The sequence below is a fragment of the Empidonax traillii genome, unplaced genomic scaffold, assembly GCF_003031625.1.
Source record: "Empidonax traillii isolate 1590-97213 ecotype Southwest subspecies unplaced genomic scaffold, ASM303162v1 scaffold103:size1334136, whole genome shotgun sequence".
NCBI classification, from domain to species: Eukaryota; Metazoa; Chordata; class Aves; order Passeriformes; family Tyrannidae; genus Empidonax; species Empidonax traillii.
Window position 1 is genome coordinate 1,136,388 of NW_020955296.1, and position 27,162 is coordinate 1,163,549.

At 37.7% G+C, this 27,162-nt stretch overlaps 1 protein-coding gene and 1 long non-coding RNA gene across 9 annotated transcripts in view; both read right to left on the minus strand.

The window, feature by feature from the left end:
- LOC114056743 overlaps positions 1 to 5,118 on the minus strand; it is a 20,841-nt gene extending 15,723 nt beyond the window's left edge. Inside the window, exon 1 of the long non-coding RNA XR_003571080.1 lies at positions 3,648 to 5,118. This is a non-coding gene — a long non-coding RNA (uncharacterized LOC114056743). The remainder of the gene's footprint in view (positions 1 to 3,647) is intronic.
- Positions 5,119 to 6,362: 1,244 nt separating this feature from the next.
- The window catches only part of PPP6R3 (protein phosphatase 6 regulatory subunit 3), a 56,100-nt gene continuing 35,300 nt past the window's right edge, over positions 6,363 to 27,162 (minus strand). For 3 of the 8 annotated variants that reach the window (XM_027882195.1, XM_027882194.1, XM_027882196.1), the window contains 11 exons: positions 24,428 to 24,514; positions 22,757 to 22,854; positions 21,218 to 21,272; positions 20,347 to 20,477; positions 19,609 to 19,727; positions 18,101 to 18,254; positions 16,716 to 16,822; positions 15,603 to 15,753; positions 12,263 to 12,280; positions 11,823 to 11,945; positions 9,492 to 9,900 (listed from right to left, as the gene is read on the minus strand). In XM_027882195.1, the coding sequence (XP_027737996.1) occupies positions 9,849 to 9,900; positions 11,823 to 11,945; positions 12,263 to 12,280; positions 15,603 to 15,753; positions 16,716 to 16,822; positions 18,101 to 18,254; positions 19,609 to 19,727; positions 20,347 to 20,477; positions 21,218 to 21,272; positions 22,757 to 22,854; positions 24,428 to 24,514 (1,095 nt within the window). In that variant the 3' untranslated portion in view covers positions 9,492 to 9,848. Of the gene's footprint in view, positions 9,901 to 11,822; positions 11,946 to 12,262; positions 12,281 to 15,602; positions 15,754 to 16,715; positions 16,823 to 18,100; positions 18,255 to 19,608; positions 19,728 to 20,346; positions 20,478 to 21,217; positions 21,273 to 22,756; positions 22,855 to 24,427; positions 24,515 to 27,162 lie in introns of all 8 variants that reach the window. The other 5 variants (XM_027882197.1, XM_027882201.1, XM_027882192.1 and 2 more) reach the window with 4 other exon arrangements.

Sequence of the window (27,162 nt, forward strand, 5' to 3'; positions counted from 1 at the left end):
GTTTATTGTGTGTGCTCAAATTGTGCAAAGAGGGCATCTTTTCTCTACCAGTTTTGAAAGAGGAACTATGTCTTATAATACCACATTAACAGCTGTCTGAGAACATGCCACTACTGCTGATTGTCTGAAGTTGTAAACAGTTGTAAAACTTGATTAAAATAACCAAAGCTTTAACGTCAAACCCATTTAAGCATTCATATTTTTATTTAACAGCTGTAATCTGTTACAAATAAGTTTGTATCTTTTAACTAAACAAATGTCTTCCTTTAAAGATAGTGACAGTAGTAAAATATATTATAGGAAATGCTTCAGAATCTTTTAAGTCCTTATAAAGTGGGTAGAAATGCATAGTGGGGAAAAAAATACATGGATGGGGTGAGTGGTCATGTCTTCCTTTCTGATTATGATGCAACTAGGCTGTGGAGCTCGGAAGGTTCTGAAGTGTTGCCTTCTACTATCAAAGCCGATTGAACTTTGCTAAGCCCCAACTTCTGTGGGGCACGAGGACCTTGCAAATTAAGTCTCATTGACAGCCATAGGGGCTGGAAATTTGGGAACCTAACTGGGGCTGGAAATTTGGGAACCTGACTGCCCCTTCAGTGTTGTGCATCATCTTGATCAAGACTCTTCTCACTGCCCAGGACAGCACTGTCCTCTTGCAGCAAGACACAGCCCTTTTGCAGTCTTAAACAGGTAGGCTTCACTGTCCCAGAGATGAAAAATACATCCTATTTGGATTTTTACCATTTGGTCAGTTCTCAAGAAGTGAGCAAGGAAGGGGGGAGGGGAGGAGAAATAGCACAAAAATGTAGGCATTCATGTTCTGGAATTATGCTGTAAATAAGTTAAACTGAGCTATTCACATGGCATGTGACAGAGTTCAAGCTGATCTAGTAGGCTCAAGTGGGTTAGAGAGGGTGAAAAGAAATAAAAAAAACCAAAAAACACTACAACCAAATACACCAAGGGAAACTAGGCTACAGGAAGTTTGAATCTAAAGGCTCAGCATTAGATGAATTTTGGGTTGCTGAAGGATTTCAGAACCAGTGCTTTGAAGTTATTTATATTTCATATTACTACTAAAATAAACAAAGCAGTTCTGGCCTAGTTCCTTGTTGTGGCAAAAAAAACCCAATTAAAACTGCAGTATACTGATACCCAAAGAAAAGGTAAGTAAGTGTGGCGAATCATACTGTATGCAGATGTAGTGAAGTACTTAATTTTTGTTTTTTTTTTCAAAAATCTGATTTGCAGTACTGGTACCTAGCAAGCTAAGACAGACGTTGTAAAACGTTTTTTCTGCATCATTTAACTCTTCATATACGGGGAAAGAACAGGGTTTTTATTTCAGTTAGATCTATTGCCTTGACTTATGTAGCATTGCTGAATTTTACACCTATTATCAGTTACAAACTAGACTACTAAATCAGTGTGCTTTTTTGATTGCCTCTACTAAGTTACTTTATCCACATTTATTAAAAGCTGTTAACTAATATAACTAACATTCACCCATTAGAGGCCAATTAGTGTACTCAAAGCAATAGCAGTAGGAATGAAGTGAAATTCTAGTCTTTGTTACACAGATTTGCAGAGATGTTTTTAATTACCTGTTTCAGCTTTATACATACGTGCTTTTACTTATCAGCCTTCATCTCTATTTAACTTCTATGAAAAAGGAACTTTTACTTAATCAACACCTATGTCTTGAGTATGTGATTTTTGCAGTTCATTCTATCTTTGCATAGTCCCAAATCTTAGTTCTATGAAATCTTCCAGAAGACATCAAGAAAGAGAGACTGCCAAATGCAAGGCTGGCAGGATTCTCAATACAGAGTAAGCAAGTTTCTTGTACTGTAAAATAACTCAAAAGCTTCAAGCATTTATCTGTCACCCTATTTGTTAATGTCATCTTTTGACCATAGGAAAAAATAAAAATCTCATCTCTAGCACCGTTACTTTTCCTTTAGTTCCGAAAGAAATTATCCTGATAAAGAACTTGGACAAAAAGGATAGAAGCCACTTAAAATGAAGAGCATTAGGCAGTATTGATACAGATTGTGCTCCCTCCTTCACTTCTTAGAGTAAGAGCAGTTGGTTTCAAAGTTCAAGTACTCCACATGCAGTACAGTTACTGCAGTACTTCAGCAATTCCACCCTCAGCCACTGCAGAAGCTGCTGTGGCAGCAGTAAGGCAGAGTGATCCTTACACACATACTCAGTAAGCTGAAGGCCTAAGGAATGCATGTCAGCTTAGCAGCACGCCTCGTTACCTTTATTTCTCCTCAACAGAAAAGCTCTGTAGCGAATAGAAAAGCTCATGCTTATTTTTGAGTTTCTAAGACATTCTTAGATGTCTGCAGCACACATCAAGGCCATACACTGTTTATAAAAAAAGTTATTTTTGTGCCATTGCCCTTTGTGCTCCGAGGTCAGAAAACCTTTTCTGTTATGAAATCACATAGTGATTCATACAGTGAAGATTGTCAAAAGTGGCAGTATTCAAGGAGAGCAATACTAGTTTAGATCAAAACTCGAGCAAATCAGAAGTCCAGATACCATATTAAGTCCTACTCTCAGAAAAGAGCCTGTGGAATACCTTGAAGATACACTTGGTTGGGTGTTATAGTAGTCTCAAAAATAATCTTTAAAATTAACTAATTACTTTTTCAAACATGCCGTAATGTCAGTCATATCTTTTATGTGTAAATGAAGACTAACTCCACAGTTAGGAAGGAGGAACAGAGGAACGTTTCTTAAGACAACTGATGTTAATAGAAAACTAATAACTTTATAAGTTTTGTCTAGCAGCAGACATCATTTGAGCTTCTGAATCTTCACATTCTAAAGGGTCAGATTTCAGTACATAATACTCAGCCCACAACATCAGTAAAAATTCTGACTTCATATTAACAAACTTCATATTCAGAGGATTCTATTATGTGTATTTGCTTTTTCTATTGCAGCTCACAACTTAAATCCTTTCCCCTCATGAATAACCTGATACAGTCATCATGGCCATGAAACTACGGAAAGAATTCTCCCAGGAGCATAAGGCCATTCAGAGGTTCTTGTTTACAGCAGTCCATTAGAAAGACCACCTTTTTCTAGCTCACTGAAGTGTTGCAATGACTAAAAAGAAATTAAGAGCTTGCTTAAGAACTCCCAATTGCCCTCCCCTGCCTTCAAAGCCTAATTTCATCCTTTTACCTGCTTTCTTTCAAGCCTGTCTCTTGATACTTACAAGTGATTATCTTTTGCCTACCTATAACCTTTTTGCACATTTGTGAACATGAAGAATTTCTTGCTCCTAATAAATACGTTCCAGTGTAACTAAGTCATCTAATTTCCGTACACTACCCCAGCATCGCTTTCTTTACTCCTTCCCAAACACTTGGCACAAAAATGCATTTGGAATTAGCAGCTACTCCTCTCACTGAAGGAACAGGTTAGTCATTTAGCACTTAGTCCATACTTCCTCATATGACAGAAAAGGACGTTGGGAATAGCTCAAATGGAGGAGCATCAAGCACCCACATGTGCAAATTACAGCCTAACATAACCACTGACCTGAACCTAAGTTTACAGTGAAGTCCTTTTCTGAGTTACTCCATTCCAGATCGTAACTGGAGACTCCCACTTGGGAACACTTCAGAGCTGGATCATCTGCAAAGCCCTTTCTGTGCAGGAACAGCCTGTTCAGGTGACACTGGGATGGCTGGGGACAGGTCCTGCATGCCCATCTATAAGTCACTGTTCTCTCAACTTAATGCAAAGACAAGGGCAACTCGCTCCTCCACCAGAGACCAGGAAGCTCCTAATGAGTGGCAGGTAACCACTCAGGTGAATTTATTTCCTTTGGACTGTTTTCAGGATGCATTAGGTCACTCCTTGTTCCACCACAGCCAAGAGACCCTACCTTTCTCACCCAGGGTGTTATGATGGTTTACACCTGAGCAACATCAGATGCAAAGCTGCAGTCAACCTGTGAGTGTTCTCGATGACAGTACTGGTGACAGCAGCTGAAGCAGATAGACCTCACCATTGTATCAGGAATAATTTAATGTAGTATATAGAACAGATTAACAGCACCAGTACAAGCTTACACTTTGGCTTACATTTTTGGCTGGACTGGACAGTAGTGATTCAATGATGACAAATATAAATTCTTGCCTGGGAAGCTGTAAGCATGTTAGCAAAAAGGTTCAAATATATCAAGTAGCCGGACTATCAGAGAATCAGAGAAATCATCTTGACAAAAGCTGAAGTTTGCCTCAGAAACCAAAGGTAAACTGGTTTCCATCAAGATACATTCAGCCTGGCCAGAGACCACTGACAGTGTCTACACTTGCAGAGACAGGAGCCTGAAATGCTTCAGAATGGGCTGTACCACATGCACAAGTATCTCTTTCTTCTTCCTGGTATTCTACAGTTCAGTGCACTTAGGAAAAGCCCCATGGGCACTGCAGCTAGCCATATTAAGAGAATATACCTACACATCGCTGTGTACACACACAGGTGGGAATCTATATAATTCACAGTTTAGTTACAAATTGTGTTAAGTGCTTGGACACAGCAATCAGAATGAATTACACATGAATTACGTAACTAACACTTGAAACAATTTAGTTATCAGGAAGTCACCCACCACTTCCCAAGTACTTCAAACCAGACACGTACAGTACCAGCATTCAAAAGAAAAGTGTCACACTTCCTCAGCCTGCCCTTCTAGCTTTTCAAGCTGCTTCATTCTGAAGGGACTAGAGAGAAACAACAGGACCCCACAATCCCACAAATATCTTGCAGTTCCTGGTTACTACCTTTCCTCATCAATATGCGCTCTCTCAATATGGCTCACTCCGAAGCAGAGCCCTGCTCACCTGAAAGCACATTTCAGCACAGTTTAGCAGTGACTACAGAAGAACAACCCTTTTTAACAAAGACAGCATTAAGAACAACTATTTCTATAAAGATATAGGAGAAAAGGTACCGTGGAGAACTCCCAACAAGAAAAGTAACAAGGTCACTTGAGTTTTAGCAGAATCAGGAGGCTTCTCTCTGCCATCTTGTACCTCTGGCTGATAATCAGTAGAAGACAGTCAACTCTCTGTATCTTTCATTCAAAAAAAAAAAAAAAAAAAAAAAAGGAAAAGCAGGTTTTATTTGCAATGTATGCAGTGTCCTGGCAAAAGAATACAGTCAGTGTATTACCCAAGGTGAAACTGTGACCACCTCAGACAGATGACTGGTGTAGACAGGGAAGCACCCCACCAGTTAAAAAAGATAGGAAGAGTAGCACAAAGTGGAGTTCAAAAGCAGACCCAACAGACACGTAACAGGTCCAGATTCCATCTGGAAAAACGCAGTATGACTCCCTTTAGAATAAATCACCAATCTACCTAATTATCATCCACGGATCAAGGCAGTGAGACAAACAGATAAACTTTCCCTGTGCAAATGGGCAAGCTGAATCTCATGAGACATGAGTGACAAAATCCACTCAGCCACAGCTAGACAAGATTTAGTTGTCTTACTCTGGATGGCTGTATGCCAACAATCATGGCCTAAATTACAGTCTTCAGAATTCATGTTTTGAGACACACAGAACACAGCTCACAGGAAAGCACCCACACCACACACAACTCTGAGATTCAGAATGAGTAGGGAGAACGCTCCTTCTGAAGAGGGCCCTAGAAACTGAATTACAACATTTAAGCTATGGCCAGAAAGATAAACTAAAGAGAATCCTAACCCATTTTGTAAGGTACTTACTGATTCAGAGAAGATTAAAATACAAAAAAAGTTCCCCTCTCCAATCAAAAAAAATATGCCAACACTAAGCTAAGACTCATCTAAGACAGACCTTCTGAAAGATACTACCAGCAAAACACAAGGTAAAGTTCAGGTCTCGTTATTGCTTCAGTCTGTGGTAGAAGAATAAGCAGCACACATTTCCCTGCAATATCATCAGGAGAAGTGTGATTACACACAAGAGTAAACACAGGGCAAATCACACGCTTGGAACAATATGAAACAAACAGCCAAGCAAGGTCTGAGCAAGTCCAAAAATTTTTGTGCACTGTCCTAGCTAAAGCAGACAGGAAGCTGCCTCTGTTTTGAGGCCAAGAATATACTGGTTTTAAATTTTATTGCCTTAGTTTCCCTCCATGCTGTAACAAATAATAACAAAACAGAAGGATGACAAATCCTTACCTGTTAGCAAGCAAGATGTAGAAAGTAAATGACAAACATTAAAAACTTTACCAAAAAAAGGCATGTTGCTGCTGCAATAACTGCTATTTTCCACCACGGTTTGGGAAACAATCAAGACACTTTTATAATGAAACTCAAAAAACCACTTATACTACACTCGAAAAAGCACTATTTATTCTGAGACAGTCAGAAGTGAATAAGTCTATTAATAGAGCCAGTTATATACAGTAAATACTTCCTGATATAACTGTATAAGACATGTCAGAAAACAAAAAAATCTCCAAGGATATTAATGCCAATTTAAACAGGAAAGTAAGTTTATAATGAATGACAGTAACAACCTGATTCGTCTTCCTCACAAATCTTTCTCAACTCCTCAGTGGATTTCACACACAAAGAATGAATGTCACAATAAGTTTCCACAGAAGTATGTGGATGACAATACAGAACTCACTGCTTTCAAGAGGTAGATACAAGGCTTAATAGGTGCAAAAATGTAGACTTCACTCAAGAGCATGGTCACACTGGACTGCATGTGCAATGACATGAGATTGTTTTAACTACCCTGCTGTGACTGCCTGTCAACTCACTGAACAGGGGGAATGCTTGCTTAATTAACAGCAATCCTAGTCTAGATGATGGCTTATGCTTTTACTTAAATGGAATAATCTCGCTATAAATCTAGTAGAGGGCTTACTTAAAAATTACTTAAAAATAATGCTTAGCTGGTCAAAAAGGCATGATTCATCCACTCTGCCAGGTGTGAAGAGGCAATGAGCTCCTGCATATTTTACTGGTCAGTCACTTTCAAAACATACTCCTGCTTGAGTGAAAGTCCTTTATCAGAGAGGTCCTGAGGGTTAAATCCATTGCCCTTTGATATCAACTGACATCACTATTCCTCAGTTTCAAGTGACCGAGCTTCCAGCCATTTCGAAGAGCACTGGAATGTGGCAGTGTGCAAGCCCTTCAAAATAAACTTATTTCATACCAATTGCTGCTAAATACACTGTAGGAACTCAAATCTGTATGAAGGTATTACACTTTAGTCCACGTTGCAAATGCACTAAAATACCTTTACGTAAAGAAGACTCAAATTCCACTGCATGCAAGTCAAACTTGATTAAACAGGTTGGGTAACAGCCTTTCACAAGGGTTCTCCCAGTACGCTCAAACCTCCATAAGGCCACGTGAGCAGCATATCGACAGCAGCATTGACAAAAGATGGCAAAAGGGTGCATGTGCCTGTGTGTGTGTACACACACCCACAAAGCCCCTTCCCCCCGCCAAACACACCTCCAAAGCTTTCCCTTTAAGTTCAGGATTCCTTGTACAAACAATGCAGTTAGTGGTTAAAACGCACCCTGCACTTCCTCAAAACAAGCTCCCACTACCTCAAAGCTCACCTCCCACAGAAGCTGTAAAAATGAACAATAGATGCAACAGTAAGGAAGAACCCTCAAATCAGCTATAGGTAAGCCAACCTAGTTTGTCTCTAATGCACCCTTTAGTTAGACAGCAAACTACAATGAAGGGTGAATTCCACTCACCACTTCCCACATCTCCACTCAACTCATAAATGGAGTGGGACGCAAAATATTCCCCTTTTTTTAATTTTTGAGCTCAGTATGAACTGGATAGTGGACTGGTATGACAGTTGATTAACAGAAGGACAAACACTAGAAGACCGAACTGCAGGCAAAAGGGCTGAAATTCAATTTCAACTACTATGTTCTCCAGTTTTCATGGATATGTAAAGCTAGATACATCAACCTGTTAGCAAGGGACAAACAGCTTCATTGGAAAGGACAAAAGTTTTACGCCTTAAAAGTATCAAACTTACATAAACCAACCTGTTGCTCGCCTGTATTTGAAATTTCTATTTGACTGCAATTCATGTGTGGAAATGAGCATTTTGTTTCCAAAACCACTTGTTTAGTAACAGATCAGAATGTAACAAGAGAACAGCTGCCAACCTTAGAGCTAACATACAAAATGATTTTGGTCAAGCTGATCTGGAAGTAACTCCGAACGGAAGAAGAAACAACTTAGAAACTAACTGGATACCATCAATGAAGTACAAATAAAAGGGCAACCATAGTTACCAAGTCCACCTGTGATAATGTGGGTTTTGCCCCTCAATTTTCACACAACTGATCAGTTTGCAGGAATTTCCAACGACGAGTGCATTGAACTTTGCAGACAATCCAAGAGAGAAAGCAATAAGGGCAATGACATACATGTGGGTTTTTTTATTTCTGTATGCAATGTAATGTTTAGGCACGTTGCTCGGGACGCCTTCTAAAATAAATCATTGGCCATTGTTTAGAGTATCCTTTTGGCTTTAAATACTGGTCAGGAAAACAAATGATGTAAAAAATAAATGATTACAGAAAAAAAATGGATTTGCATCTGAAAGTGCAGGAGTATTTTAACCCTTTCACCAGACAATGTGGCAATATACAGTATATTGCTTCTGTTTGTTTGAGAAGGCTGTTGGAATTTTACACTGACATAGAAAATTATAAATTACACAGAATTAGTTTCCATAATCACTATATATATACACAAACCAGCTGTGAAAAAACTGGTTTAGAACATACAAATGAAAGCCTCACACAGATCAGTACAGTGAAATTAACAATTAACATGCTCTGCTGCCAAAATTTGTATTAAAAACACTATTTACTTTTAAAATGCATGTACTGTAATTACATTAGCAGCACGGGCATTTCATTTACTTGACTTGTCTAAAAGGATTATAGCGTTTTAAATACGCAGATTGTTCTGAAATGTTCCATTGTATAATGCTTGGTATTGAAACTAAATCTTGGTGAACTGTTTAAAAGGCAGGTGAATCACTTAAACACAACAAGCCATGTGCACTCCAAATATTCTAGTGTTTCACCTGTAAGGTATTGTTTCAAGCAAACTAGACTTAACAGAACATATGGCTTTACAGTAACATCAATTTGTCAACTAAGCTGTTGCAATAAATACTTAAAATCTCTACCAATAGACTTACATTTTTTGATCTGTTTTGAACAATACAGAAAACAATTACCAATTAAAAAACCTGTTGTAAAATGTTGAACACCAAAAAATTCTTATTTAAATCACTTTTGTAAGCTAAAACAACCAAAATAACATTTATAGGGCATTTCAGTTTCAGAAAAAACATGAATTTTCTTTTTCTTTTTTACAAGGTGAAAAATGTAAGAAAACTGCTAAATACTTTGGTCACACTAATCGTCAAATAGTTATGTCTCAAATACATTAGATTTTTGTATTCACTTTTTTTATAAAACTATTCTTACAGCCATTTTAACTATAGTAACACTACTGTCATCATTACATGGGTAGCAGGATCTTATTTCACAGGCTCCCCGTTATTTAGAACAATACAATATAAACATACGCAAAAATTATTGGTATTTTTCAATGTGCAATATTTTTACACTTATGAATTTCTGTACAATGTCTTAAAATCTAGAATATAAATGTTGCTGGTCCTGATTCCTTGCGAAATTAGTGCAGCAGTGACTGGCTTCAACAGGGTCTAGATGAAATCCTCAAGAAACACTTAAACACCTGGACATCAGTTCTTCCTCTTCAGCCAAGGTAGCAGACATCACATATCATACAGGGCCATTAACAGATGCCTCTCCTAAATGGGTGTGTTGATCAGTCCTAAGAGGCCAAAAAATGATGTAAGTATACCAGACAGGTTCAAAACAAATTCAGGTAGGCACAATAAAAACCAAACCAAAAAGCAATCCCAGATCATGTGTAGCATAACCCGCGAACTGAAGAGAGGGAACGTGCTCATGACGTCCTCCTCTCACTTATTTTCTGCAGTCCAGCATTTCTGGAGTCTTTACTGCCTAATTAAGCACAGCACTCAGTTAACCAAGCACACCACTGAAGTGTTTGATCTTCATTAACAGGGATAGAAAGCAATCTCTAGAGATGAGATATCTCCAAGAGAATCACTAATAAAAAGCACATTTCTGATACTTATCCAAATCTTATTCTGTGGAGCAAAATGTGATACGAGGAGTATCTAAGGTGACACTGGAAAGTAAGCAGCTAAGACACAACAGGAAAAACAACAGCATCTTAAAAAACTGCTTTAGTTACTAATCTAATCTACAAACAGCCATTTTACAAACACTTTGAATGTCAGTCCATTAGGATGATAAGTTCAGGAAGTATGGAGGAAAACAGGGAGCAAATCTACAAAAGTGAAAACAGTAACAATATACACATTTCTAGATAAAGAAGTTTAGTGTAAACGTGGGCTCAGTTGCTCTGGACTAGCATAAAGAGATCAAATCAGTGTACGAGAACTTTAAAAATACACAAGCAACAAAGGCAAAAAATTTCAACTTTCATTCAGTGCAAGTCTATGGAATACATTTGAAGATTCCCTAAAAGAATGCAAATACTGCTTGAAACTACAGAGGAGAAAAGTTACCTGTAACTCCTGTTCTCTGATGGTGGACATCACAGAGAAGCCACTCTGGGGTCCGTGCTCTACATGCACATGACCAGCAGGAGCCCCCTAGCTAAGTCTTTGGCTGCTAAGCTATAAAAACACTTTTTAAAAAACATATGTACACATTAGAGAAAAGACAGCACTAGACAAAAGCAAAACACTTTAGAGAAACCTGGAAGGTAAGAAACAAGTGCTGCACGGACAGGAGGTGTGACAGTCTGCATGGCAGTCACTGGTCCATGACAGAATAGGGCTCCTAGCAGAGATTACTCCTGCCAGCCACCAGCCAGAGACCCAGCTAGGGGACGCCTTCCACTAGTCATACATACATGGAGCCCCAAAAGCACAACTGTGTTTGATATTTGTACTGTGCTTACGAGGATCTACTGCGACAGCCACCTTTAGAGAAAGTACTGAGCTTTGCTGAAGCCAGCTGGATTCAATGAAAGGAGTTCCTTGAGACTTCCTGCAAGCCAAAAGCAATCCAACAAACTGCTGGCTCTGAGAGCCCTCTGTTGGCTTAGACAGGCATCTTTGCTCAAAAGGCAATCACCTAGTACCCAAAGACTTCTCCCTTATAATTTAATGCATTAAAAAATAGGTTTGATAAAGACAGTACCTCCAGAAGAGGCTGTGAAAGAATTTTTTGGTTTCCCACTTTAAGTATACAGGGTTGGGTTCTTTTTCTGATTAGAACTCACTTCTTGATCAAGTTCAAGATTTACACAGAGTAGAAAGTTAGTAGAAAGGAGCTAATTACATACTAGCTCATAAACAAGTCTAAAAAACCAGAATTTAAATTTTCCAAACATGCTTACATCTTTTTTAGTCTGCATACAGTATAATCAGAACATGTAGTAGAGTTCTGCATATCAATTCACTATTCTAACTTGATAACATTGTCACAAAACAGAATATGGATATTTACAACTCCCTGCAAGACAAACACATTTTGATGACTCAAGAGTCTTAAAATCAACAGAAAATACAGAATTCAATAAAACAGATGCAAGCACACATTTAGACTGAGCTAAACTCAATTTGTTTAGATCAATCCTATTAGAAAAAACAAATTGCTATTTAAAGGTTTGAAAGCATCCTTGAACACAGTTACCTCTGTTCTGGATTGCTGTTAGTAGGCTGAAGAGCTGAAGGGACCTCTTCTGCAACCTCTGTATTCTCTTCTACTACATATTTACAAGAAGGATCCTGCGAGGTAGACAATTTTCCTTCCTCACTTAAAAAAAAAAAAAAGTTATTTAATTTATTTACTTTTTAAGTTTACTTATAGGGAATTTCAGGCAACAGGAGAAAACAGAGACGGGTCCATATTTCACATGCAAATGGATTTCAAGTTACGATTGCAACATGAAGATCAAGCACATGGCTCTAGACTTTACAAACACCTAATGATGCACTGGTGTTCTTTGAAATTTGACTGGATAAAAGGGCAGGAAATACAGTGATTGCAAATAAGATCAGAAAGGAAATAAGGAATGTGTGTGATGCCTGAAGTGGTAACAAATCACAGTCATGATCCTTTACTATACATACCGATACGATTTCAACACTCTGAAGCCAGAAGTAAGCAAAAATGGAAGAAAGTATAAAAGAAATTCAAGATTCCCTTAGAAACTGGCATTAATAAAATCTGTCCATGAAACATATCAGCAGAATCATTACCATCTTACATCTTAAACTCACTAATAACTTCCCAGTGAATACGATATATGGTACTAAGACACAGCCCAATCTATTTCACAAATTTCCTCAAGGAGAAAAAAAAATAAAAGTTCAGTGAAAAATCAGTACACTCACATAATGTAAGACATTACCATGTAACCAGGTAGCTTCAAAAGTCATTAGCAAACAAATCTTCTGTTTTGCCTCAAAACCAAAGCTTTTCTGCCTCTCTATTCCACCCTCTTCCACCTCAGTCACACAAAATAGTGCACTAAAATAGAAATTTGACCATATATACCTGCAAGAGACAGTTACAAGATAGCTCTGAAGTAGACACAAACATCAATCTTATACTTCTGCGACAACAAATCTATTTATGCAAGAAGTGCCAATCTCCTCTGTTGGTTGTCTTCCTATTCTCACAGTTTTCCATGGATCCTTTAAATTTCAATGAATCCTTCTCTTTCCTCCTTCTACCTGTAGAGCCTGCAAGAATAGCCTTTTGTATTCCAATCTCTCATCAAATTTCCCAGTCTAATCTTCCCATCTCATTTGCCTTGATACTCTCTGTATTCATTCCAAATAAAATACTTGTCACCATCACAAGTGGCATATAATTTTTTTATTTTCTAAAGAGGTAGTCTCTTCTAGCATTCTTCCAGCATTCTTCTTTCTCATTCTCCATTCTGAACTAAGTTCAGAAATCCCATTTTTGTCCTTTGCAGCTTTCCACAAATTAATTACTGTGCTTATATTGCTCCTCCTCCCCTCGACATTGACTTCAACGTCATAAGTTTTCTACTGACAGAAATCTAGACAAAGCTGAAATCTGGAAGCATCCACTTTGCGAGGTAAACAGGCCAGAATAGGACCTCCTCTCACTACTCTACCTCTTAATCTAGACTTTTTCCCAGCAAGTTGATTTTAAAAAGAGCCATTTGAGCATTGACTCAGAATGAGGCCATGCTTCTCTATCAGAGTAGAACAGTTTCTATACTTAATCACAGAATCATAGAATTAACTGGGTTGGAAGAGACCTCCGAGATCATCAAGTCCAACCCTTGACCCAACCCCACTGTGATTACTAGACCATGGCACTCAGTGCCACATCCAGCCTCATCTTAAAAACCTCCAGGGATGGTGAATCCACCACCTCTCTGGGCAGGCCATTCCAATGCCTGATCACTCTCTCTGTAAAGAACTTCTTTCTAATATCCAACCTAAACCTCCCTTGACAGAATTTAAGCCCATGCCCTCTTGTCCTATTGCTGATTGCCTGGGAGAAGAGACCAACCCCCACCTGGCTACAACCTCCTCTCAGGTAGTTGTAGAGAGTGATGAGGTCACCCCTGAGCCTGCTCTTCTCCAGGCTAAACAACCCCAGCTCCCTCAGCCTCTCCTCATAGGACTTGTGCTCAAGTCCCTTCACCAGCCTGGTTGCTCTGGTTGCTCTTCTCTGGACAAGACCTCATCTCTGAGTCTCCTTCCATGTTTCCTTAACATATCCTTTCCAAATCAAGATCACAGAGTCCCCATTGCTAGACATTTTCAGGATGCAACTGGACAGAGTGCCAAATAATCCATCTTGGCTCCCTTTCCCATGCAGATAATCTTTTAAGGTCCCTTCTGACCTGGGCAATTCCGTGATATTGCCTCCCTTTGCACCTCTATGTCCTTTTAACTACAGTTCAAGCAGATAATTTCATGAAGGTAGGCAGGAACTGCCACCACATCCTGCCTCCTTATGTTAGTTTTTGCATCAGTACAGTAAGTCACAGAACTTTAAAGTGCATGTGAGCTAAAGCAGTTTAAGGAGAAGTTTAAAGACACCATGGATAACTAAATCATATTGTGAACATCTAAGAGTGAAGACCATATAAAAGCACTCTCCGAAAGACAGAATAAACTGGAGAGCAGATGCATCATTTACTAAATCAGCAAGGCATGTCACATCAGTCTGCACAGAGTCCCAATACTTCTCTAAACTGCTTTGGTTCAATTCCTCTAACAATGCCATTTGATTTATAAGCAATGCTCCCTCCTCTGTACTGAAAAACATCAGAAATTAAGTCAATCAGATAATCAAAGGGATGGAAGCAAGAGTGACTGAAATATGCTACATTTCAAGTTCTATTCATTTTGGATGGTTCAGGAATTATCTACTATCACTTGCAGGAAAACGTAAAATTAATTTAAATGACAGGCAGTGTTAAGGACTAACACTGAAAAAGTTTTTTCTACTGAAATCAACTGGGTTTGGGGGTTTTTTTAAGCAACTTCCAAGACATATAGACAATTTATTTTCAATATTTAAAGCTAGAATAGGGACAGATACTAGGAAGTTATTCTAAAAGAAAGAGAAGAAGGTTGCAGGCCAAAATGCTAGTAGTGTGTTCCAATTTGTTAAGATCAGGGTAGAGGCAGAACATAACAGCTTCAATTAATGAAGGCAAAATTTTTGCAGGTCAGACTGTTTGTAGTCTGTTTCCCTACATAAATATCTGCTACTAAATAAAAAACAGCTGATCATTAAATCTAAGATCACAAGATCTTAGTAGATGGGATTAAGTAGACAAAACTGAAATGTGCTTTATTCTTATAAAAGGATCATAATGTTGATATATATAATACAGAATTTAACCATATTGAAAGGCACTTATTCTTAAATCATGCACTTGGTATCACAAGATACCAAAATTAAGGAGTTGCTCTTCTGGTTATTCTAGAATTCCATGTGCCACTGCAGTCCAGAACAGATTTAACACAATCACGCATACCACTAACAGTGATCACCCCAATTGTCTGACGAGCTGCTCGCAAGAGCAGTGCCTGGCTGGCCTTCAACTTCTGTCCTCCATCCTTCTGGAGGAGAAGAATGAAATTCCAATCCAAATCTAAGAATTCCACGCAAAATTTAAAAAGCTTAGTTTTGACATGCAATTAACTGTATGTTAAAAGAACTGTATAGGGAAATTGCACAATAATGAGTATCATGGTCAAAAGTTGATTCAGTCTTCCACTAATAACCTTCCACTGAAACTAAGGCTTGGTAAGTAAAGTTGTATGTTGGAGTAACTAAGTTGAAGTAAAATTTCAAAACAATAATTTTGAATACTTTCTAATTAAATTATCACTTACAAAGAACTCTTTAATGACAGTGTTCCATCTACAGGGTCTACTTTACAAGGTGGGAATAAATAGGTATTCTTACCTTTTGAAAACAGCCGTTTCAGTTTTAGCATCTACAGTTAGGCTCAGTGTCTCCTTCATGCTGCCATTCATGACTGTTTCAGTTACCTTGTCTGCATTTTCTACATCATCCTCTCCATCTGAGCTGGCCTCCATGGCAACACTTCCTGGGGCTAGAAGTATAAATAGAAGTAATTTAGTACATGGTTAGTTATGTTTCTATTTCATGAGCAAGCATATAAGCCAATATAACCAGAAAAATATTTTTGCAGTTTTGTACACTTCTTAAATTCTTCCTTACAAGAGAGTCACCTTTCTGCAAGTGCCACACAGATACAGTATAGAGAGAGCATAAGTACTACCTACAGATGGCTTAAGAAGAAGCCACAGTCTGTAATTTTTTTTTTTTCATTTTACAGGCCATTTATTGATTTAGACTTACAACAATTACTACAAGTTTGCCTAAACAAGACTTAGGTAGAATTACAGTGAAGAATTATTTTTCTCTACAGCCAAATTCACAACGCAAGTCCACACAGTAAAAATTTGAGACTACATTTCTGAGTACACACAAGCCTTTGGGGAGTCCAGTCTCCCTAAACTTCTCATCTGCACTTCTTGCTCTGTCTGTTAGTGATATATATAAAAAAAGTTCAGTAAAATATTTTTGTCCTGTAACCAGTTCATATATGTAGAATAGTTAGTGCGTGCACAGTGAAGGTGGCTTGGAAAGGAACGAGTAAGAAGGAGAAATTTGAACACATTGGGGCTACTGGCCTGTTGCAACATTGGACGAGACTGGAGGTGACCACTCTTCTTGGGCATCAGCTCAGTGAAGTGCTGACACAGGCGAGAGGATTCTCTAACAGACACACTTGGTTTCTTTGTAGTGCTTTTCTGTTCACGATGTGCAGGTTTTTTAGAGGTAACAATAACACTGGCTCGTGTTTTGAATTGGAAACTACTGTAAATAGTTCATAAATTCTTTGAAAAGTCATTTTCATTACCTGGCAGAATAGCAGCAGAACCAGAGAAGACGTCTCTGGAAATCTAAAATTTTAAAGTTCAGGGATATCTTTCTCAGATACAACTCCTATAATCAAGCCATTTGCATTTGTGAATGCAATATACTTACTCTCCAGCTGTGTTGCAAGAGCAGTTACGTTTGCACTCAAGGGATCACCCGGATCTGTGTTTGTTTCCATTTCCACAGGAGAATTACTTCTTAAGGAATCTTTTGAGCTTCAAATACAGTAAAAAAAGCTTTAGAAACATTTCTGAATAGCAGAATGCAGTGTTCTTAAAACAGCATGAGTTCTCTATCAAAACTCACTATAAAGTTCACTAGAACTCTAGTGAAGTTGAAAGACAGCAAGTTTGTGGGAGTCTTAGGAAGACATGCTAAATAGAAGTTCAGTATTGCAAAATCCACCAGAACTAAGGTGAGGATGTTTGATGGTCATTTTACTTTGACTTGTTTGATTTGTTTAGTTTTCTAAATGCACTCTTTCCACCTTGAAAGATGGTTCTCTGAGACTGCCAATGCAGTCATCATCCACTATAAAAGTGATTTCACTACTTAATTGTACATGCAGTATAGCTACAAGTTTTTCATTCTGAAGAAACTCAAAAGACAAGATTTGGCCACTTGAAAAACTTCTCACCATTTATAGAATAATGGCTCTTCTATCCAGTAATGTGGCAACACCAAGTCTTCATTTTCTAAACCCTTAATTTGGTTATCAATTTACCTGTCTCAAGTACGAAACAATGCACTGTTTCACGTTGAAAAAAAAATCAAACTTTTATATCTGAGCTGTTTTAATGCCCAGAGAGAAAAATCCAAAGCCAGATGTATAAAAGCAAAGTCTTCTGACTAGAGAAGGAATCAGTTCTTGATTGCTAATATCTGGCAACTCAAGATTTAGATCTATGTGATTACATACACACACAAGACTTCAGTTACTTTCTGTGTACAGTTCCATCGAAGACAGAACAGCATTATCTCGAGTGTTCTCGAAATAGTGTGGAACTGCCTAACCTAGTTATCACAGTTGCACAAATACATGAGTTTCCAAAACAAACAAACAAACAAACACCATCAGCAAACCCCCAACAAACCAAACAAACACCCAAACCTATTCACTTTATAACATCCATAGAACAGAATCCTCATAGACATTTTGTGACCTTTACGTTCAACAGTTCATGTTCAACCCTTCACTGAGTTCAGTCTACATTAAAAAATAAACAAAAAAATTTACAGACCAAATTTTGGTCAGAAACCAATATTAAAGGACACAAATGTTTGTAAAACTCCTTTAAAACAGTGACACTAGTATTATCCTAGAAAAGCCTGCTTTGAAGTAGATCATACGAAGATATGCTGTTAGAACACATGGGACCTTTTGGACACTTTCCATACCCCTCATATTCCATCAGAACTTCACTAACACAGGCTTGTGTAGAGATGGACACCCCAAGGAAACCAAACTTACCCCGAATAACTAACTTTCTTACCTCAAAGAGGATGTGAAGTCAGAAAATGAAGCCCAGCCAGTTTCCTTTGCTGGCATAGGTGCTTCAGTACTCCACACACCAGACCCAACAGAATCCAGACTGGCACCATGCGCAGTCTCCATGGGTACATCAAAGTTCGCTGACCAGTTAGGTGCTGAAAAACCATCAAGAAGTTCATTAGGAAAAAAATTTAAATAAAGAACATGAATGCACATATGCCTAACACACTGATTCTCTCTACGCACTTTTCAAAAACAAAAAGCAAAATTCCTAACAAGACTTCAAGCACATGCAGAAAAATCTTCTACATCCTGTTAAAAAATGGATGTATTCCCTAAAAGGAAAATTCTGCTAGTAAGGCAGAATTAAGATCAGTAACTCAGAGTACTCTGCTAAAAAAAAGCTATATTTATCTGAAGAACAAAACTAATAAATCATACTAGATCACAAGTATAATTCCTCCTTATTCTTTAAATTAACATCAACATTTGTTAACATTTTTCAAAACTTATTTCTATAATAATAAAAACCTTAAGAGTTTTCATCGCCTTTTCAATTTCTTTAAATAATTTCTCATGCACTAACACCACTGCTAAGTTTCAGAAAAGTTTAAGGCTTTTTACAACTTAAAATATTTATTGGTATTCTAAATTTTGGAGTAACTGTGACTTAATAGCATCTAATTTAGGATAGGTCAATTCAAAATACTTCACCTACCCAAGGGAAACATGTTTTTCATTAACACTTACATACAAAAAAACAGGCTGAAAAGGAAGCTCTGACTAGCAATTAGAAATTCCAACCCAGGCAGATATGGGAGGAGACCCACATGGATCAAAACTTGTTTGACACACAGATGCCAACGACACCAATCTGACAAAAGAAAAGAAAACCCTTAACTTTTCCTTCTATTTTAATTTAATTCCTTACAGTCTAGATAAACACAGGGCTTTCACCTATAGACATTGCCAGTTTAACTAAAGCCAGTTTAGTCTTGTACTTGAATGTGAAAACTTTTCAACCAATTACATCAGTTAAGATTTCACATTAGAGTCTCCTGAAGAGCACCTTTCATTCGCACATGAAACCAGAACAACCCAAATTCACTTAGCTTCTGTAAGAAGTCTTTTCAAAGAGCATTGTTAGATGAAAAGTTGGTCTGAAAGGCTTCCAGTAAAAATACCATCTTTTGGGTTTGGAGATTAACAACCTATTAGTTTTGCAGGCATTCAATATTTATAAATGAGTACATTTAGTCTCCTTCCTTTCTGATACTCCTCCTTTTTTTCCCCTCTTAAAGAGAGGTAACATGAATTTTAGAAACAAAAAGTAATTCAAGACGTGTAAGGAATTCAAACTTCCCAACATTTGCATGCTCTGCTGCAAGTGGGAAAGACTACTTTAAGATAGTTGGAATAAAAACAGTAAACAAGGAAAACCCTACAAAATCAGTCTGCTAGATCTAACAATTTCCTATAACCAAAGCAGTAGGGAAAAAAGCTACGTACGTTCACTTAAGTCTACTTCCATTTTGTCTTCTGTATTGGTGTGCGATTCAAACAAGTCTTGTTTAGTTCCATCCTCTTCTTCAGAATCTGTACTTTCTTCACTGTCCGTACTGCCCGAACTTCAAAGACAAAGAGATAGTTTAAATTTTGCTTTTAGTATCATAACCTGGGCACTAAGAAATACTGGAGAATTTGAGGCTAAAGAGAATTACAGCAACCATTATTTCTGATTAGTAATGGAGATATAATTTTTAACTGTTAGTATTCCCCCTATTTCTCTCTCAAAAGAACAAGGTTTAAGGTTTTTCACTTGATCATGTAAAGAGGCTTTCAGTATATACTGAGGGAGGCTACAAAGCCCTGAGCTTTGGGGACTCCATGCTCCTTCCCCTCAGTGCATCTTCCTATGTCCACAATCACACTGGTACCGTAGACAAGATAGCAAGGTGTACAAAGGTGTGGAGCTGGGCTGCCTTTTCCAAGGTAAGAATGGCTGAGCAGGTTCAAAAGCAGAGGGAAAGAATAAGCATCGGGAGAAAAAAAAATGGAAAAAAACCCAAACCAACAAACTACAAAAGTTGAAGTGCAAATTATGGTTGGAAAACGGAACACTAGAACCATTTCTCTATGGAACTGAAATGCTGGACAGTCTGTACTAACAGCCAGTCTGAACCAGAGGACAGGTACATTATTACAGGCTCACTACATTGCTACTTGGATGAAAAACACATTTCTTACCTAGAACGCCTCTGGGACTCTGGTGTAAAGGCAATATGTTTTTCTTCCCAAATGTCTTCTTCATCAGAGCCACCATCATCAAACTGCTGTATCCGCTCCTTACAGCATGCCTCAAACAAGGCTATATTGCCCTAAATACAGCAAAAGTATAAAATACATATTTATGAGTGATCTTTCTACTTACATTAGTAAACATCTTGAAAATATATGACTACTCCAAAGAGAACCTTAAACATTTCCCTTAAAGCAGCAGAAAACGAGAATGTCTTAATAATTTAAAGCTTGCCAAGAAAATATTCAGTGCTGTTTGTTTTACTTGGCTAATAACAAGCTGAGTGAACCAAAGAACAGTTAGGAGTTTCCTTCATGTTTAAAAATGGGACAGAGGAACGACACCAAAAACCTTTCAAGATAACCTGACCACCAAGAATTCCAGCTTTATTTTCTGGAGGTGATGTCATTTCAGCTCAACCAACAAATAATATCTAGGTTTAGAGTCTCTGTTCTTACTTTTCTGTCACTATAATCTCACTGGAAGACTGAAATAGCTTCTAGTCATAAAACACAAGTGTGCAATACACACAAATTAGATCGAAGCCTGGTCTCGAACTCAGCTATACAAATTAGAAGCAATTCTGCTTAATACTAATCACAAAGAACAATAACAGTGCCTTCCAATTAGTCCTTCCTTTCTGATACTCCTCCTTTTTCCCCCTCTTGAAGAGAGGTATCATGATACAGGAATAAGGTAGGGTAGTTATTTTCCAACAATTACACATAAAAGGAGTAAATATAACCACCACCAAAACTTTGAGGACCCACGTAAGTTTAAGGCAGTAATTTTTCTGACGGTACTGGAACACATACTTACACTTTCATTTGTATTGAGGGTAAAGTTGATGTCCGAGACGCGATCAAAAGAAACACTGCAAGGAAAAAGCAGACATATTCAATAAAACAAGATTTTCTATTATGACATTAACACATTTCTCATTGGTTTCTTATTTTCCAATAATCTAAATATAAAGACTAAAGACAGTAGTTTTCAACACAAAACAGTCAAATTTCACATGAAGGAAGCCTAGCATTCATGAGATTTTTTTAAACAGTAAAATACTTTAAACAAAAGCACAAAACAGTGCCATCTCTACCCTACAGTTAACCGTAAAGATGCAACAAGCCTAAACCAGCATAACTGAAATTATATACACAAATCTAAATACTGCACTGTTATGCACTGGAAAAAGCCGAGAATACTACTACTCTTCCTCTAATCTTCAGTGCATTACAAAGTAGGGAAAAGGTAAGTGGTCTAAAGGAACCTAAGTTTCAAGTGTGATTGAATTACTGTGCAAGCGACCATCCGAATTATTGTACAACAGTATGCAGGTAACTTAAAGTGTAATTGATTCTTGCACAAAAGGCGTGGCCAAAATCCACTGGCTTCTAATAAAGTTAAGGAATATCCTGAGTTACTTCCTCTACCATCATATCTTAATCTATAATCTCAGCATATTATGCAGTGTAAAAAGGCACCATTTACTCAACATGTCTTATAGAAAAGTATTGAGATTATTATAAAAATAAAAAATTTTTATTCTAAAAACCATCTTGAAGTTATGCTTTTTACTCCTATCTGCATGATCTGGCATCCCAAGCCATGAGCTATTACAACAATCACGATGGACTCTACAATCAGCAAGAACGCCCATTGTTCACTTTTCCCTTTATGGCATCAGTTTACTTAGAACTGAAGAAAGATACCAGTTTTGGTGGGGGGTATATTTTGTTGTGTGCTGGTTTTTGTTTTGCTTGTTTGGGATTTCTTTGACCTGACTAAGACTGTTCTAATTTCCTCATCTTTGACCACATTTGTAGAAGTAGGTCTTAACTGCCTTGACCCTATAAACAAAGGCAGATTTACAATGTCCCTCCTTACTGTCCCCTAAAGAACAGTACATTCAGAGACATGTTCCTGTCATTTTTTACAGAAAAACTTAAAAGTAGAGATATTCATCTGATCCAGTACATAGATTCAGCAAGGGAAATAAAAATAAAACACTTCGAGACACAGAGAAAGTGAAAGTGCCCCAAAGCAATGCCAGGTCAGTGGAGAGCCATAACTTTCAAAAGCAAAATTATAATTTAGTTTTTTATTCCCAAGTACTGTGTTCTCAATGTTGACACAAGGAGGACATTAGAAAGGAAGATAAGCTGTTACTTTCCTCTGTAAACTGTTCAAAGATGCTTCCATCAATGCACACAGATGGCACAAAAAGACAGGACTGACTGGTAACTGCCTCACATCGGTAAACGCTTGTGTTTATCATCAGCAAAACAACAGTCAAAAACACAGTAAGAAAGAAAACTCACAAGACTACAGCCAAAGTCAGTATAATGTTATACTCACTTGCCGATGTCATCTTGATCAGCGAACTTCTCATCGTTGAAGCCAAACTGGTCAATAAAATTGGACGTCATTTGTTGCATCTGATAATCAGAAAAGGCCTGGCAACCCCAGGACCAACGACAGTGATATAATGATTCTAATAATATTCTAAAATCTATTTGCCCATTTTGCTCCAAAGAAATAAAAGTCTATCTAAACTAAACATAAAAGGACAGGAGAAGGACTTATCTTAACCTCTGAATTTTGAATGGCAACGTCAACTACAACTCTTCTTACATTTACTGATTTGAAAGCCAGTCTAATAGTAGTTTTCAATAAAAGTTAAATCTGTAGTTTAATCATATTAATCAGCACCTTTCCAAATGCACCCCGAAGAAACAGTCTATAAAAGAAAAAGCTGTCTTTGATCAAAATAACATGAAGTTATAAGTAGTAAGAACCCGAAAAGTAATTACATATTGATACTAAGCACAGTTGCATATTTATCATGTAGTTATCTCTAGCAGTATCAGTCTCAGGCACACACCAGCAGCACCTATTAAATATCTAGAAGAACTATACCACTGAATATTTTACATGTCAATGCAGTGTCACTGACATAACCGTACATATTTTTTAAATAAAGATGCCAGTGTCAACTGCCAAGAGGTGGGAATATACACATTAAGGTACATGAGGGCATCTTCTCCTATCCATAACAATAGTTTTTGTCTCTCACTTCCCAGGACAATAAATTATAAATTATCACACATTATCTAGGGACTTTTAGTAATGTTATTTCCATGTGTAAAGTCAGCCAATGCTAAGATATTCTAGGAATAAAGCTGTCCTGTCAACTCTCTTGGTTTCTTTGCCCCAGTAGCTGAAGGGACACAGTATGGTGGTAAAGTTGAATACAGTGAATATAGAAAGAAAACAAAAGAACGGTCAAAAACCCCCAAGTTTAGATTAAGGCATTATGAAAACTGAAGGAAAAAGAAAATATATATAAAAGGAGGAGGTATACAGCAAGACAAACTTGAAAGAAGCAGCACTGGACCATCTGCATTTCTCCAGATTAACTACCTGGAACTGCTGGGATTGCCTAGGCACAGCAGGTCACTAAGGGGATGCATGAAAAGCACAGAGATATTAGAAGATCTTACTTTCTCACTAAAGCTGCTACAGATAGCACCCAACTTATCAAGTTTTTACTCAGGTGCACCTTACATGTGCAAAAGCACTTAATTAGATAAAAATGCATCAGATTTTAAAGCTTGAGCCACCACCCACAATTTAAACTTATACAAGCAATTACTTTTTATAAAAACCATAGAAGATGCATACGATTACTAAAGCCAGTCCTGGGCTCAGTAGTTACTACACAGCTGTCAGTGTGAGCTGAAAGATTCTGGTTAGTAACCCAGCCAAGGAACGCGTTCCATCTAAGGGATCTATTGGCAATCTTGTGCCACATAGCTCCCACCCTTTCACCACCAGTGAAAGAATTCAAGGAGATGCATATTATGAGTTTGATAAGGCACAGTAGTGTGCATGCACACGTCTTTTATCTTAAACTTTCTAGATTTATATTTGCTGTCAAGATAAACACAAGTTCCTTTGCTTTTTTAAAAACATCTTCTTTACTTGTACAGAAAGAGCAACTTAAACTGTTAAAAGAATTCAACTCACCTGCTGCAAGGAAGAATCCTGTGAGAAGCCAGTTTCTTTAAAATCAATTTCATCATCACTGGAGGAATGGATGTGGCAGGTAGTAACCTACACAAAGAACTTTGGTCACTTGCATAGCACATCACAGTGTATACTCATGTACACTTACACCATCTGGCTGAATCTTCAGTTTCATATCAAACCAAGAAACTGAACTACTGGTTTTTACCAACTGTAATACCACATAAAACAGACCCTGAAATATCTCCACAGCATTATCCCATACATGAAGCCAAAACATTTTGACTACTCAAAATGACTATTTCATGTAAATAAGCCAGTCTTAGAAGCTGACACTTATCTAAAACTAAATGAGACAAAACCTGAACCTTGTCTTTGGAGTTTTTGCCACAGTAGCCACTGTTTTAAACATTAGTAATGAAAGAAGAGATTTTTTTTTTTTTTTTATATGACATGTAACTAGTGGGAACAGTTTGTTCAGTGACACTGCTACCCAAGCAACATGTTCATTAGAAGTATTCACTTTCAATCAGAACAGCACTCCAAAAGAAGTTTTAGGCCGGGACAGCAATTAACTCAAGTAACACAGGCGGCAGCCGACCCTTAAGACACACTGAGTGATAACTAGTAAAAGCAAATCTACAGAAGACAAAGTTCACACTGCACTATAATATACTTCATTATTTTTCACACTCCTAGAATTCCATGCTACAGATTCTCGAGTGATTTCAGGTGGCTCACAGATTCTTATTTTTTTTAAATCAAGTCTATTCAAAAGGAGTATGGAAACACATACAAAGCTTCATACGACACAAGTCTGTATACTTCAAGGCACTTCTATGGCATTCCATAGCACAACCTGAGCTGCCCTAGATACTGTCACCCTCATGTGGAACATTTTGAGAGGACAAAAGTTAATACACCTATCCCTTCTACAATTGCAACTTATTGCAGAAAAAAGACACTCAAAGCCAAGTAAGAAGCTGTTTATTTAGTGTGAGTTAGTACTAACGAACAAGTTCATCACCTGTAAAAATCTTGCCCTTACTCCTGTAAAAGAAACAAGCTCAGGAGCCCTGACTAGACAGTTCTTTCTCCTCAAAAATCTCCCTTTGGCAATCAAGAGGACATAAGACCTTAGATCACAGACTCAGAGAAAGCTAAGGGGTTGAAAGGACCTTAAAGATCATTTGGTCCCAACTCCCCTGACAGGTTATTTATTGAAGAATAAACTTGAAAAGAAACTAATATTACTCCACCCTAATAAATAAATTAATGATGCCAGGGAAAGGAAGGGGAATGTTCACTTGCAAAGTACAGCAAGTAACTCTTAAAGCTCCTCACTGTTCAGCCCAGTCACTTTCTAAAACTAACACAGCACTGGTACTACCCACAAATAATTCATTCTTACATGTGACTTTTTTTGCTTCATTTCCTGGTAACACTGAGATGGATTTCTTTAAGTGAAAGGAACTACATGGATATTCTTAAGGCAAACATGAACAGTTCGCCCTGGAGACTGTTACTTTTAGGCTTGGGTAAGTATATTCTCCTCACCTATTCTTTAGGTATAGCTCAGAAACTTCCAGTATCATGAGTAATACTGAAAGGATGCCATAGAGACACATGGGAAGTCTGTAGTACAAACCTAGCATTACAAGCTGTATATCATTCCTTACTGTCCCAGCATCATTAGTGCACCTGGTCTAAACTGAAAATCAACATTTACTCTATATTTGTTTAATCTTCAACTAGGTAAGTGTAAGTAGGAAAGCCCAGAGAAATACTGTTACCTTCTACCAGAAGGACAATTAGCACTGAAATAACAAAAGTAAACTTCCAGTAAATTCTGTAAAGTGTTTTGGAGAAACTCTCAGACAGCTCTGCATGCTCACTTCTAAGTCTGCAATTATTGTTGTTATAGAAAATGTAACAAGAACTTGTCTGAAAGACAGTAAAACCTAAAGAGGAGAGAGTAAAAGGGATAAAGTGTTGATAGATTTACAATCAACATCCCCAGTGCAGAACAACCAAAAAAGAATAGTTTTGTGGCTGCAGAAGCAGTTCATTATAAACGGAAGAAGACATAACTTGTTCCGTTAGAGTAAAATAGCTCTTGCTAATCACCTAATAACTGACGCATTGAGTACTCACAAGTTCAGTTATTTCCACAGCATTCACACAGCCAGGGCAATTACATATTTTTTAGTTAACGTTCCAATATAAGGGTATGTCAGAGCATTGTAAATTCAGTAAGTTGACTGAAGATCAAGTTTAACAGTAAATCACAGTTCTATCATTCAGGTCAGGAATCAGTGTCTGATGTATTTTGCTCAACAGCTTGCTTAGCACAGAAAAACCCTGAACCAAGTAAATAAGTCTACTCATTTACCCAACAGTAAGTATAAGGCTAATTCATAGAAAATTAAGAAATGTGTGCTTAAGATCTTACTCTGGGGGCATTGAAAAACCTGCACTTTACATCAAGAGTATGATTTTTCAGGCATAAACATTAGTTCTGCTAAGCTGTTGTTTGAACCCAGGATGTTTTCATCAACTTGCAGAAGAGTTTGAACATTCAGACACAGCACATTGTTCAGGTTTATTTGTCCTAGGACAAATCCACAGAGACCAAAGCACAGATCAGAAGTATGTGGGACAGTAAGGAACAGTATGACTGGGAAGAAACACTGTGCTTCCAGTATACGCTAAAACAATAACCCTACTTAAACCTG